The 14,531-nt window shown below is 39.4% G+C and overlaps 1 protein-coding gene across 1 annotated transcript in view; it reads right to left on the bottom strand.

Annotated features, from left to right (window-relative positions):
• LOC126378437 (homeobox protein Hox-A4) overlaps positions 1 to 13,705 on the bottom strand; it is a 32,626-nt gene extending 18,921 nt beyond the window's left edge. Inside the window, exons 1-2 of the mRNA XM_050026800.1 lie at positions 13,102 to 13,705; positions 12,291 to 12,506 (exon numbers count right to left, since the gene is read on the bottom strand). Of these exons, the coding sequence (XP_049882757.1) occupies positions 12,291 to 12,506; positions 13,102 to 13,699 (814 nt within the window). The 5' untranslated portion in view covers positions 13,700 to 13,705. The remainder of the gene's footprint in view (positions 1 to 12,290; positions 12,507 to 13,101) is intronic.
• Positions 13,706 to 14,531: the final 826 nt, after the last annotated feature.

Here is a 14,531-nt window from a genome sequence, read left to right as displayed (position 1 = left end):
GCTAATTCCTATAAACACCATCTAATTTTATTTTAAGTTATATCTGTCATTTTTTTATCTGCCGAAAAGGAAAGGGACGGGTAATCCACAAGCATAAAATTTATGGAACACACGTCAATTTTAAGCACAAATCTAAAACAACCGTCTAAAAATTTTACATTGGCCAATAACTCGACAGAATTAAGTTGACAGCACTGCACACGTCAAACGGTTTGCATACCAGCGAGATACCTTTCGCTCGGGTTATTCATTCATTTACTCATTCTTCCTAAAATTAAGAGCTGTCAATCATCCGTCCCTTCCCTTTTCGGCGGGTAAGAAAATGACAGGTATAACTTAAAGTAAAATTAGGAGGTGTCTGCAGGAATTGGGGCCGTTATGTAGTTAAACTTAAAAATCCGTGATAACCTGGTTTGGGGAACGCTTAACTTACATTGTAGTGTAATGTAAATTGTTACTGGCAATAAATTTACGTATATTTTATTCTTATTCTTAGTGGTTCGAATTTCGAATCCCGATTCAGGCTTTAAAACAGTGAACTCGACTTTAATTTAAGTACTTATTGTTTATTACGCTTCTGTAAAAAACCGGACCTGTCAAATTTTCAGGTTAGGTAAGCGGACCCTGTTAAAACGGGATAGCGCTAGGGGGATGATCTTCTTCTTCTATCGTGTGGGTTGTGAGGTGGATTACCAACCCCATCAACCCTGGTGTCAGGGTTATTATTGAGCCGCCAAAGGCCCCTGACGTGACTCATGTAACGACTACGTACTTACATCAGTAACTAGTAGTAGTGGTTATTATTATTATTTTTATGATTTTTTTTTGTTTTTTTTTTCTTCTTTTTCTGTGTATTGATTTCCGTGTGGTTTCTGTCCTGTGTTAAATGTAATGTACCTGTCTGTCTGTGTCTGTGGTGTCCGGAAGTAATAAATGTTTCTTTCTTTCTTCTTTAACCGGGACCAACGGCTTAACGTGCCTTCCGAAGCACGGATACGGAAATGATGACAAAGGTATAATTTGATTATTAATATCTTATGTCCAAAGAAATATTATTTAAAAAGCTCACGACAGGCTCGGTTAACTGCCAACCACTCGAGCTCATAAAAACCAGCGTCAACCAATAAATTAACGGGCATCCATTTGTACGTGCACCCTATTCGCACCAATTAATGAACGGTGTACAGTCACGAGCAATATAATGTACCCACTTTAGGACTCTGTCGCACTAACATATTTGACATTTAGTGAGACTTACAGTTCAATGTGTCAAAAAAGTTAATGTGACATGGTACCAAAGTGTATACTTATTAATGCCCGTGACCGTACATTCATATACACATTGACCATATATTATATATAGTTAATAGTTTAAAAAAACAATTTAAATAAAGAGGTTGTACATAATTTTTCGTTCAAATATTTTTCCTCTTAGACGACGCCCTGAGCCGAGGTTCGCGCCCAACTGGGCACCCTCAGGCCTGTTGTCTTAAACGTACCGGGTGAGAGCCTTCAACGCTCCCCATTTGTCCGGTCAAGTAGTTAATGCTATCTGCGGCAAATCTACAATAAGTCAAAGAAAATGGTCTTCTAATACCATGGTGAGCCCAACGCTCTAACCAGTAGACCACGGAGGCTGAAACTAATATTTAATTAAAATAATGAAAAGCAACAACAGTGGCTGCAAGTTGTCTTTGATTACTTGTGGCTCTGCCCACCCCATTTGGGATTACGGGCGTGAGTTTATGTATGTATGTATGTATGTAATGAAAAGCTTTTAGCGTGTGAGTGTACAACGAGGTCGAGTCGGTAGTCGTATGTATAGATTCTTTACTGAAATCCACTGAAAATTGGCTTTTTGGGCCGCTTCACGCGCTCGTAAAGTAGGGATGTGCTTAGGAATGTATCGATATTTTATATTAACCTATTTAGATTTGAAACTTGCATAATAATTAAGTACTAGCATTTGCCCGCGACTTCGTTCGCGTGGCGTGTTATAAAAGAGAGATCTTTGTGTGTGGGAGTGCATGTCAAATTTCAAGCATCTAACTTATGCAGTTTAGATTTTTTTGATACAACATTTTTTTGTGTGATGCAAATATCAAGCAACAAATATATTTATATAAGCTTCTGCTATTACATTATATTTTTGTATAATTATGTATTTACCCAACAATTTAACAGCCTCCGTGGTCTAGTGGTTGGAGCGTTAGGCTCACGATTTGGAGGTCCGAGTTCGATTCCCGATGGGGACATTGTCGAAATCACTTTGTGAGACTGTCCTTTGTTTGGTAAGGACTTTTCAGGCTTGAATCACCTGATTGTCCGAAAATGTAAGATGATTCCGTGCTTCGGAGGGCACGTTAAGCCGTTGGTCCCGGCTATTAGCCGTAAAAACACCTCCACCAACACGCATTGGAGCAGCGTGGTGGAGTATGCTCCATACCCCCTGCGGTTGATTGAGGGGAGGCCTGTGCCCAGCAGTGGGACGTATATAGGCAGTTTATGTTATGTTTTATGTATTTACCCGAGTCATGAGAAAATAGGTAATTATCACGTTAAATCTCGACAACGCCATCTACATTACTTTTGGGGAACGTAGCCTGGTATGTCCCTCATCATTACAATATTATAGGTGTTTTACGAATTAGTATCAGAGAATAAATTAGAGATAGACCGATGAATACAAAATATAAAAAAGTGAAGAATTGACAACATTTCAAATTTTTAAGCCGTGGTTTTTTTGTGCTATTTCGAAAGTACTTGTTTAAATAGAAGACACGTATTTTTTCTTTTCAAGATTTTTCCACTAGAAGTTACAAAAAATATTTTTTGAAAATTGGATTCTGCCATTGATAGAATGAAGGCAGTATACTGTAATGTACCTTTGCATGCGTATTTAAAACAAGTCGCAAACAAAGTGTCATGTTATGTATGACATTTACTTTTTTTATAATTTTTATGTAAAGGTCTGAACTTATTATGCCTTCCTCTTCTGACCTCGTGGATTTTTCAATATATTTCTATTATTACTGAATTAAAAAATCTGAAAAAATGTGTTTTGTGTAAATCATAGAAATATCTCGAAATGGTTTTCGATTTAAGGCACCTTAGTAAAAATGAAATGTTGTCAATTATTACAACAACAAATAGAAACAAACATACGTTGAGTCTTTTTCTCTCGTGTGGGTTGTGAGGTGGATTACCAACCTCCTCAACCCTGGTGTCAGGGTTACTATTGAGCCGCCAAAGGCCCCTGACATGACTCATGTAACGACTACTTACTTACATCAGTAAGTAGTAGTGAGTCATACATTGAGCGAGTAACGGTGTGATAAAAGAGAGAAGTGTTGTAAAAGATGTGTGTAAGTTGATTCGGACACGTAGAGCGGATGAAGGATAATAGGATCACGAAAGGGGTACCTACATAACGCGAAGGTTGATGTAGGAAGACCTATAAATTGGAGATATCCTTAGAAAAGGTTTAGTACAATCTACTATGAACCGGCGTGCGTGTATGAAGCGATTGATGAATGTGGAGGAAGCAAGAGAATTGTGTCAGGATCGAAGCAAATGGAATTCCATAGTCTCTGGTAACCTAGGCGGGAAATAGGCGTGAGTTTATGTATGTATGTAAGAATGTAAAGAAATATTATTTATTCTCAAAAAGAAGAAGAAAAAGAAAGATTATTTATTTATTTTTAACAGGTTTTTAAAAGGTATTTTTATGTTGCAATTGTCAACACAAATATCTTCAATATTTTTTAGTTCTAACTGTCAACAACTTAGAGGCTATCCCATTCAATAGCTGAAATATCATTTAATATTTTTTTTTATTGACGATGATCAAATGTATTTAATTTCTTACTTATGATAATAAAAAATGATCTAAATAGAATAAAATGAATAGATTTCCCTAACTTTTATCGACGTGCAACTTTCACCTCCCTATCTTCATACGGGGATCTAATTTGTTAAGTCGTCCCTTTGTTTGTCTGTACAAATTGCTCTGATAATTGGCTTAAGCCCCCTCGGGACCGGCCGAGTGACGCCGGGGGGCGATGATGTATTGCTATGGTGATTGTTGATGGTGATGGAGTTGAACAGAGTGTGAAGAAGAAGAAATTTAACTGTATCAATTGGTTACTAATTCGCAGGTTCGAATCCAGCGCAGGCCTAAACCTAATTTTTTTTTATTTTTTTTGGTGCCGCTAGCTTGACGCACACCAGATGATCGGGCCGTCAGTGCGTTGCATTTAGAAAACTTAGTTTTTTTTTATGATTTTGGTTTGTTTTTCTTTTTGTTTTGGTATATTTTTTTTGTCTATGTACTTATTGATTTCCGTGTGGTTTCTGTCCTGTGTTAAATGTAATGTACCTGTCTGTCTGTGTCTGTGGTGTCCGGAAGTAATAAATGTTTCTTTCTTTCTAAACCAATGATTGTCTTATTTGTTTCCGAATTCATGTTTGGCTCATAAATGTTTATCATGTGCTCAGCGGTGAAGGAAAACATCGTGAGGAAACCCACATTCCCGACAAATGCATTTTTGGAGGTATGTGACCTAACTTGTATTGGGCTGGTTTACCCTTCGCGGGTTGGATGGTCAGACAGGCAGTCGCTTCTGTAAAAGACTGGACCTGTCAAATCTTCAAATTAATTAAGCGGACCCTGTTGTTACTAATTAGCAATAGATTAAAAAATGTTAAATTGATCTTCAACAAGTTTATCCATGATAATTACCTACGTCGAATATATTTATTCATTTTATTTATGTTGATTCTGATTAGTATGCTCCATACTTCCGGTTGATTATGGGGAGGCCTGTGCCCAGCAGTGGGACGTATATAGGCTGTTTATGTTTAAGTTATGTATGATTCTGAGTACACCAACAGACATTAACTTGATTTGACAGACTTCTGCCTAAAATTGACGTGTATTCACTTTTTATGCATGTTGGTTATCCGTCCCTTTCCTTTTCGGCGGATAAGAAAATGACAGGTATAACTTAAAGTAAAATTAGATGGTGTGTACAGGAATTAACACCAATGTTAGTATAATAAATGTGTGTGTTAAATAAATAAATATAAGAAGAAATTGCTACCCTGGCAATAAGGAAGCCTTTTGTATCACTTTTGTATTCCTTCAGTGCATTAAGTGGAAACTTATATTAGGCAGTCAAATTACTATATTGTATAATAATAATTTCTTTTTTTTAAAGAACGTCTATGGCCCTGTGCCGAGGTTTTTCTTGCAGCTTTTCCCCGGCTATACAGGTTGTGAGCTGCAGTAGTTTTAGGCGGATGAGACGTTTGTTATGTTAAAAATGACGGTTGAAAGTGTAACTATGTTACCTACTGAATAAAGATATGTTTGAATTTGAATTGAATTTGAATGCTATTTTATTGCGCAGGAGCATTCTCGCTAGCACTAGCGCCTCACCTTTACCTATGAAAACACGAAACTTCATTACCTACTCCGCGCGTTTTTAAATCAAATTAGAGCGAGACGCTTAGATTGCGACTAATTACTTTAATTATAAAACGAATTAGTCAAAACGGTATTTACCTTCACGCTCGCCATGTGCCATTTGGGGTAGACAGCATAAACTTTTATTTCTACATAACATAGCATCATAACAGCCTCCGTGGTCTAGTGGTTAGAGCGTTAGGCTCACGATCTGGAGGTCCGGGTTCGATTCCCGATGGGGACATTGTCGAAATCACTTTGTGAGATTGTCCTTTGTTTGGTAAGGACTTTTCTTGAATCACCTGATTGTCCGAAAAAGTAAGATGATTCCGTGCTTCGGACGGCACGTTAAGCCGTTGGTCCCGGCTATTAGCCGTAAAAACACCTCCACCAACCCGCAGTGAAGCAGCGTGGTGGATGCTCCATACCCCCTCCGGTTGATTGAGGGGAGGCCTGTGCCCAGCAGTGGGACGTATATAGGCTGTTTATGTAATAATGGGTGGAAGATGTAATTTTGCCTGGGTGTAATAAAAAGGATACAATTTTTATTGCGAAGAAATGATTATGAATTATTATTATTATCATCATTTATACCCAACAACAAAGATAAAGGTGGATATGTCTGTCATCCAGGAGCTCGGTGACGCGGCGGTAAACGCGCTCGGTCTGCGATTGTTGAAGTTAAGCAACTTTCGCAAAGGCCGGTCATTGGATGGGTGACCACAAAAAAAAGTTTTCATCTCGAGCTCCTCCGTGCTTCGGAAGGCACGTTAAGCCGTTGGTCCCGGCTGCATTAGCAGTCGTTAATAACCACCAATCCGCACTGGGTCCGCGTGGTGGTTTAAGGCCCGATCTCCCTATCCATCCATAGGGAAGGCCCGTGCCCCAGCAGTGGGGACGTTAATGGGCTGGTGATGATGTTTGTCATTCATAAAATAAGAAGGTTAAACGAAGGAAAATCTGTACAGCTCCATCTGTATTGGTTTTGAAGAACGTAGCCTGGAAAATCCCTCATAGCACCATTAACTTTAATCGACATATAAATTTAAGTGGTACTTTGTAACCAATTTAATACCAATAGGGTCCATCACCCAGTTACGGTCATTTCACGCTGATTTCACTCGACACCCCTGCTATAATGCTCTCGATTATGGCCAAAACAGGTGCGTTTACCCGACATATGCGAGGGCCATAAAGTGCGGAGATATAATACCCACTGAGTGACTGATTTGGGGTGAAGTTACCCTAAATTGGCCGTATTTAGGGCACAATTGTGATTAAAGTTAAACGACTTGATACGAGTAACTATTTAGCGAAGTGATCTTAGTTAAGAGTCTTTTTGTACTTAATTATTTCTTTTTATTACATATATACATACATAAACTCATGCCTATTTCCCACCGGAGTAAGCAGTTTTTTTTTTTATTTTTTTTTCTTTTTATTTTGGTGCAATAAAGTGTATTTGTATTGTATTGTGATCTAGGAATAGACGCTAGAAACTAGAAGTAGCGGACCTAGACGTTCTTAAAAAAAATCAATACAATTCAAGAATTCGGCTCCCAGAAGGTTATTCCCATGCCTTTCTATGACGTGTTGGCAATTGCAACATAAAAATACCTTTTAAAAAAATAATTATTCTTTCCTTTTTCATATTTTGTATTCATCCGTCTACACTTTGTAGTTAAGTATTTATAATAAATATTAAATAATATCAGCGTGTTAGTTACATCGTAACGAAAACTTTGAGGTATGATCCTAACCATGATTCTGAGTTGATTACAAGTGGAATTTTCCGTCGCAAAATTCATGAAATTTTTGTATTTCTTTTATTTAAGTATTTATTTTTTGATTCTGAGTTAATTACAAGTGGAATTTCCTGTCGCAAAATTCATGAAATATTTTTTATTTTATTTTTTGATTCTGAGTTGATTCTCTCTCTCTCTATTTAAGAGCTGCGCTCTTGTCGGTGGAGTAATCGCCATTCCTCTCTTCTTCCCGCCAAATCCTTCACCTCCCGATACGACACGACCTGCACCTTCTCTTTTATTTGTTTCATAAATGTTATGTCTACCCCTTCCTGTCTTCCCTTCAATTATTCCTGAGTTGATTACAAGTGGAATTTTCCGTCGCAAAATTCATACCTTTTTTTGCTACCACGGCTCTCCATTACTACCACTACTTTCACTAGTTGGTTGGGTCTTGCCTCTCACTTTGAGGTCGCAGGTTCAAATCCAGCACAGGCCTAAACCAATGATTGTCGAATTTGTTTAAGAATTAATGTTTCGATCATAAATGATTATCACGTGCTCAGCGGTGAAGGTAAACATCGTGAGGAAACCCACATTCCCAGGAAATGCATTTTCGGAGGTATGTGACCTAACCTGTATTGGCTGGTTTTCCCTTCGCGGGTTAGATGATCGGACAGGCAGTCGCTTCTGTAAAACACCGGACCTGTCAAATCGTCAGGTTAGGTAAGCGGATCCTGTGAAAAACAGGATTATATATAATATGATTATAGATATTGGATTCTGTTAAAAAAAAGAAAGGAAAACATGAAACAGTAGGACTAGGGCCCTGTGCTGGGAGGTTTTCTGGCCACGTCTTTCCCTCAGCGTTACAGTTTCCGATGTGGTAGTAGTTTTACAGCTAGTTACATAATATGTAATTTAATTTTCGACGTTCAAATAGCGCTAACTTTGTAAGCTAATTTTAAAAAATAAATAAGTTCGAATTTTGAATTTTGCAACAAACAAACCACAGTCATTTTACGAGCGTACTTATCATTTTATATTTTTTAGCGCGTTACCATTTCTTATCATTGAAAAACGTTTCGAAACAGCTTGTTTCATACATCATCCCACCATTATCAATGATCGACGATACTATGGGATGATTTGAGATTATTTCGCAAGATTAAGTGTGTTTTTTTCTCGATTTGTCGTGTTTTATCTAATCATTTTACAGACGTTGAAAAACCGTTTCAACGTCCTAATGTTGTTAAACGTGTTAAATACGTACTTATATACCTATTTTTCTTGTACCTACAACAATTTACTATATTATAATATAACAAAGCGTCCTGTATCCCAAAAGGGCTATGAGGAGCTCGGTGGCGCAGCGGTAAACGCGCTCGGTCTGCGATTGTTGAAGTTAAGCAACTTTCGCAAAGGCCGGTCATAGGATGGGTGACCACGAAAAAAAAGTTTTCATCTCGAGCTCCTTCGTGCTTCGGAAGGCACGTTAAGCCGTTGGTCCCGGCTGCATTAGCAGTCGTTAATAACCATCAATCCGCACTGGGCCCGCGTGGTGGTTTAAGGCCCGATCTCCCGATCCATCCATAGGGAAGGCCCGTGCCCCAGCAGTGGGGACGTTAATGGGCTGATGATGATGATAGGGGTAGGCAGGGGTGTATAGTACGTATTTACTTACAAATAATAATAATAATAACTATTGTTTCGGGCAAACCACAAGACATACACAAAAATAAAAGACACAATATATAAATGTACTTACAATCAAAGAGCAAAAGTGTAACTTTACAGAGCCCAGCGAATTATTTGTAAACAGTGGTGAAATTATGAACCATTAGTTGTCATAATTATAAAATTTATGTTTTTGTAGCTGTTTTTGGTTTATTACAGAAACAACATGCGACCAGAAGGTCTTAAGTGCAACCAGTTAATTTACAACTTCGCAAGAAACTTTTGATATTATCAGATCTTATTCTATCGTGTGGGTTGTGAGGTGGATTACCAACCTCATCAACCCTGGTGTCAGGGTTACTATTGAACTGCCAAAGGCCCCTGACATGGCTCATGTAACGACTACTAACCGGGACCAACGGCTTAACGTGCCTTCCGAAGCACGGATCATCTTACTTTCGGACAATCAGGTGATCAGCCTGTAATGTCCTAACCAAACTAGGGATCACAAAGTGATTTTCGTGATATGTTCCCACCGGCATTTGAACCCGGGACCTCCGGATCGTGAGCCGAACGCTCAAACCACTGAACCACCGAGGCCGTTATCAGATGAATAAGACATATTGAACTGTAAATGTATGATTGATTGTATTTATATCTGTTTATCATAAATAACGATTTTAAATTTCATCATTCTTAACGATTGCCATGTATTTTTGTATTTATCATCGTGATAAAATAGTTTATTGAGAGGAAATCTTATCAAAATACCTAAATGGGTACAATATTTTATTTTTTCTTCTTTACCATGTGTATGGAACTTGTACTGTTGTTTTTTATATAGGGGAAGCAAGAGAAGTGTGTCAGAATCGAAAAAAAATAATTGAAAAATTGAGGTTTTTCTTGCAGCTTCTTTTCCCCGGCTATACATGATGTGAGAAGCTGCAGTAGTTTTAGGCGGATGAGACGTTCGTTATGTAAAAATTGACAATTCAAAGTGTAACTACGTATGTTACCTACTGAATAAAGATATTTTTGAATTTTGAATTTTTGAATATTCCATAATCCCTGCGGTCAAACGTCGTACTCATTGTTACTTACTTAATTCATAAATAAAATTCGAAAAGTAAAATGAGATTGATTTTTAATATACAGGGTGTTAGTGACATCGTAATACTCAGGGGGATGATTCAGACCATGATTCTGGGTTAGTATCAAGTGTAATTTTCCGTCGCAATATTCATGATTTTTTTAGTTTTTTAAAATTATTTTCAATTCTATACATTTGCGATAGAAAATTCGACTTGATATTAACTCAGAATAATGAACTGAATCATCCCTCTCAGTATTCGTTACGATGTCGCTTACACCCCGTACAAGTATATACAGGTAGCCATACAAGTAGGTATGTGTGTTAGTAACGCCGCATCGAAGCAATTCATCTTTTTTTTTCAATTTAAGTATTTACTTTTTCAAATAATATACACTGCAGTTTTACAAAAATTATTGTTCGCCAAACTGCAAAACAGTTTGTTGGCGCGCTTAAACTCAAAATCTAAGAGAGTACTATTACTATTTGACATTTGTTCGCTTTGCGCACTTACTTTTATAAGCGCAAATGTCAAATTAGGTCTTCTTATACCATGTGTCGACAGCCTCCGTGGTCTAGTGGTTAGAGCGTTAGGCTCACGATCTGGAGATCCGGGTTCGACTCCCGATGGGGACATTGTCGAAATCACTTTGTCAGACTGTCCTTTGTTTGGTAAGGACTTTTCAGGCTTGAATCACCTGATTGTCCGAAAAAAGATAATCCGTTTGCCGTCGGCACGTCCGTCGTTCATGAAAAGGACAACACGTCACTACAGGAGCGGTGTTGACATAATAGTAGGGGAGACACCTGCGGGGATAGTGTCAAATGAACGCGCGATAAACATAAACAGCCTATACACGTCCCTCTGCTGGGCACAGGCCTCCCCTCAATCAACCGGAGGGGGTATGGAGCATACTCCACCACGCTGCTCCAATGCGGGTTGGTGGAGGTGTTTTTACGGCTAATAGCCGGGACCAACGGCTTAACGTGCCCTCCGAAGCACGGATCATCTTAAATTGCGCGGGCGGAGGGTGTCCCTATACGTAAGTAGTACTATTATATATAGCTAATCCTCTTCATAGAGGGTGTTAACAAATAATAATATTTACAATGTTTATACAGGGGGTTACTAATCACTATGACGCACATGTCACCGTGCTCTTTGCAGCACAGCAGGTCTTCTTGTGTTAATTGTGTTTATACTGGACCGTGTGTGTATTTTTGGGATCTGTTATGGTGCTTTAAAGGGGAGAACCCTCCGCGCTCACCATTTGTCCGGCCAAGTAGTTATGAAATGAAATGAAATGTCCTTATTAATTAAAACAGAGTTACAATATTATTTTACATGGTGATGACTCCTTTTAGAATACAAAGTCTGTGTTAGGAGGCTTCGCTCTTCACTCCCAGTTACATCTAATAATCTGAGTGGCATAGTTTTATTTTTACATTTTATTTACAAAGTGTATTTTTATCTTATCTAATTACTACTGTGTGTGTGTGTGTGTGTGTGCGTGCGCGTGTGCGTGCGTGCGTGCGTGTGTGTGTGCGTGCGTGCGTGCGTGTGTGTGTGTGTGTGTGTGTGTGTGTGTGTGCGCGTGTGCGTGTGTGTGTGTGTGTGTTATACTATATTACAAAAACGTCACGACAAAAAAGTTACGTGAGTTATTTTTTGTTTTTATAGAACTGACTCGTGCTTAGGTAACCTGACAAAGAGTAAATTAAATCGAAAAGAAAATTGACTCGGACGGGACTTGAACCCGCACCTCTTGTCAAGCCGGGACGAGCGTGTTACCCACTACACCGCCCCGGCGTCGGCTGAATGACGATACATAGATCGAAAGAATTTCGCATGAACAGAAAAATAACCCGGTGTGCTTTTTTTGTGACGTGACTTATTGTAGATTTGCCGCAGATGACATTAACTACTTGGCCGGAACCAGGTGTGCAGGAATCAGGTCTAATATATATATAAAATTCATCATCACCATCAGCCCATTAACGTCCCCACTGCTGGGGCACGGGCCTTCCCTATGGATGGATAGGAAGATCGGGCCTTAAACCATCACGCGGGCCCAGTGCGGATTGATGGTTATTAACGACTGCTAATGCAGCCGGGACCAACGGCTTAACGTGCCTTCCGAAGCACGGAGGAGCTCGAGATGAAAACTTTTTTTTGTGGTCACCCAACCTGTGACCGGCTTTTGCGAAAGTTGCTTAACTTCAACAATCGCAGACCGAGCGCGTTTACCGCTGCGCCACCAAGCTCATCATAATATTTAGATATTGAATTACTAATAATTATAAAACTCACCTCCAAGCTCTGGTATCCTGTGATACAGCATTCCGGTCCTTGCCAGCCACTCGAGCTGCATATGATGGAGGACCCGGTCCCCGGGATGATGGAAGGCTGACAGCGGAGGCGCCGGGGGCGGAGCGCCCGCCGGCAGCTGCGGGTAGAATAGGGCTGCCGACTGCGCCGCGACTAGCGCCGGGTTTTGAGGCAGGAGGCCCGGTTTTGGGATTATTCCTGGAAGGAGGTGGTTTTGTTACATTTTCTGAATTGTGGTCTTGCTTGTTTGCATTTTTTGCATCTTTTATCTTTGTTTTTGGGTATAAATGATGACCCTTGTTATTACACTCAAGCGCAACACATCTTCCACCCATTATTATTCTGATCAAAATAAAGATAAGCAATATAGGTATCGACGTAATTCTGACACGGGTGAATATCAAAATGTGACAAGTTTGGTGGCGAGCTTTCATTTCGTGAAAAATTGGGTTCCGACATGAAAAAGGATAGTTCTACGAGGTAACTTGTTCCTCACGATAAAATTATATGAAAATTCGCCACCAAACTGGACATTTTGATATGCACCCACACAATGTGATCCAAATATCAAGCAACAATTATTTTTATATATTATATGCTTCTGCCATTACATTGTATTTTGGAGTAATTATGTACTTAAAGCTGTACAACTCCATCTGTATTGTTTTTGGTGAAAGTAGCCTGGAAAGTCGCTTATTGGATGCAGTGAAAGTGTTTTTACTAAACATAATCTGCGCTGAGAAAATCTGCAGTTCCTATCTGTTCAAAAAAGTCGATGAGAGAAAATACTCACCAGGTCTATAACTCTCATACTCCTCGTTCCCCCCCTCAACTCCCGGTGATATGGGGGGGCTGTAGCTGGCAGACCGGTTCCCATCATCGGACACTGGACTCCCACTTCTGGGACTGCTCTGCCCACTCCGCCCGGACCTCTGACTCTCAGTCTCCCGAGAATCGAAATTCAAACTCTGATTCTCATTCTGGTATTTGTCAGTGTCATTCATGTATTTGTCGCTGTCATTTTGGTATTTATCGTATTTGTCGTGGTATTTTTCGATGGTGTTCTGTTCTATTTTCGATTCGAAATTCTCGTGTTCGTTTTGATTGTCATTTTGGTATCTTGTTATGTAGTTTTTTGTTAGTTGGAAGTATTTTTGGTGCGACATCCTTTCTTGTAGCGTCTGGTTGTTTTCGGGCTCTATATGTTTTGATAACAAAGCGTCGATGCAGAAGGACTTCTTGCTTTGATTCAGGACTGTTTTTTCGTCGTCCATTTTGTAATATTTCATGTTTTTTGGGCTGTTAGATCGGCTTGCATCCTGTTCTATCTCTAAAGATTTGTCTTCAGAGTCACGTCGGTACATGGTGTGTGATAGGATCTGAGAGGACATCTTTAGGCTTTCTTACTTAGTTGCCCTGTGAAGAAAAAAATGTAAGTTAAAATGTGCTCTTCGGAAAAAATGCCCAAGTCTATATTTACTAGTGCCTAAGCTTGCAGCTTCTTTTCCCCGGCGATACGGGTTGTGAGAAGCTGCAGTAGTTTTAGGCGGATGAGACGTTTGTTACTTATATATAAAAAAAAACACGATTCAAAGTGTTAAATGTTATCATTCTATTTTAAGTAAGTAAGTAATTTGGTAATATTTATGTAATATCTATGTACGAATATAAACGTATATTTATGAAACACGACGTTCGTGCGTCACCCAACAGGGTCCGCATAGTACCAGCGTCGTGGTTCACGCCGCGACTTGTGCTGAGTGAGGCCCTTTTATCTCAGGACGTCCACCACCACCTTATGATCATTGTTATTAACATCTTCCTATGCTTTTGGTAATTGTTTTGTAAAAAAAATAATGTGATGTAATTGTCTTGTCTTTGTGTGTGGCGTCCTTTTATAATAAACAATTTCTATTCTATTCTTGAATCATGATTCAAGTGGAGTTTTTCGTCGTGCTCAGCGGTGAAGGAAAACACCGTGAGGAGACCCATATTCCCGAGAAATGCATTTTCGGAGGTATGTGACTTAGCCTGTATTGGGCTGGTTTTCCCTTCGCGGGTTGGAAGGTCAGACAGGCAGTCGCTTCTGTAAAAAACCGGACCTGACAAATCTTCAGGTTAGGTAAGCGAACCCTGTGAGCAACGGGATGATGCTAGGGGGATGATGACAGCAAGTTGTCTTCAGATTACTTGCATCTCTGCCCACCCCATTAGGGACAACAG

This window comes from Pectinophora gossypiella, chromosome 26 (genome assembly GCF_024362695.1).
Source record: "Pectinophora gossypiella chromosome 26, ilPecGoss1.1, whole genome shotgun sequence".
Lineage (NCBI taxonomy): Eukaryota > Metazoa > Arthropoda > Insecta > Lepidoptera > Gelechiidae > Pectinophora > Pectinophora gossypiella.
Note: the sequence above shows the minus strand (reverse complement) of the source record. Positions and strands in the feature narration are given on the sequence as shown.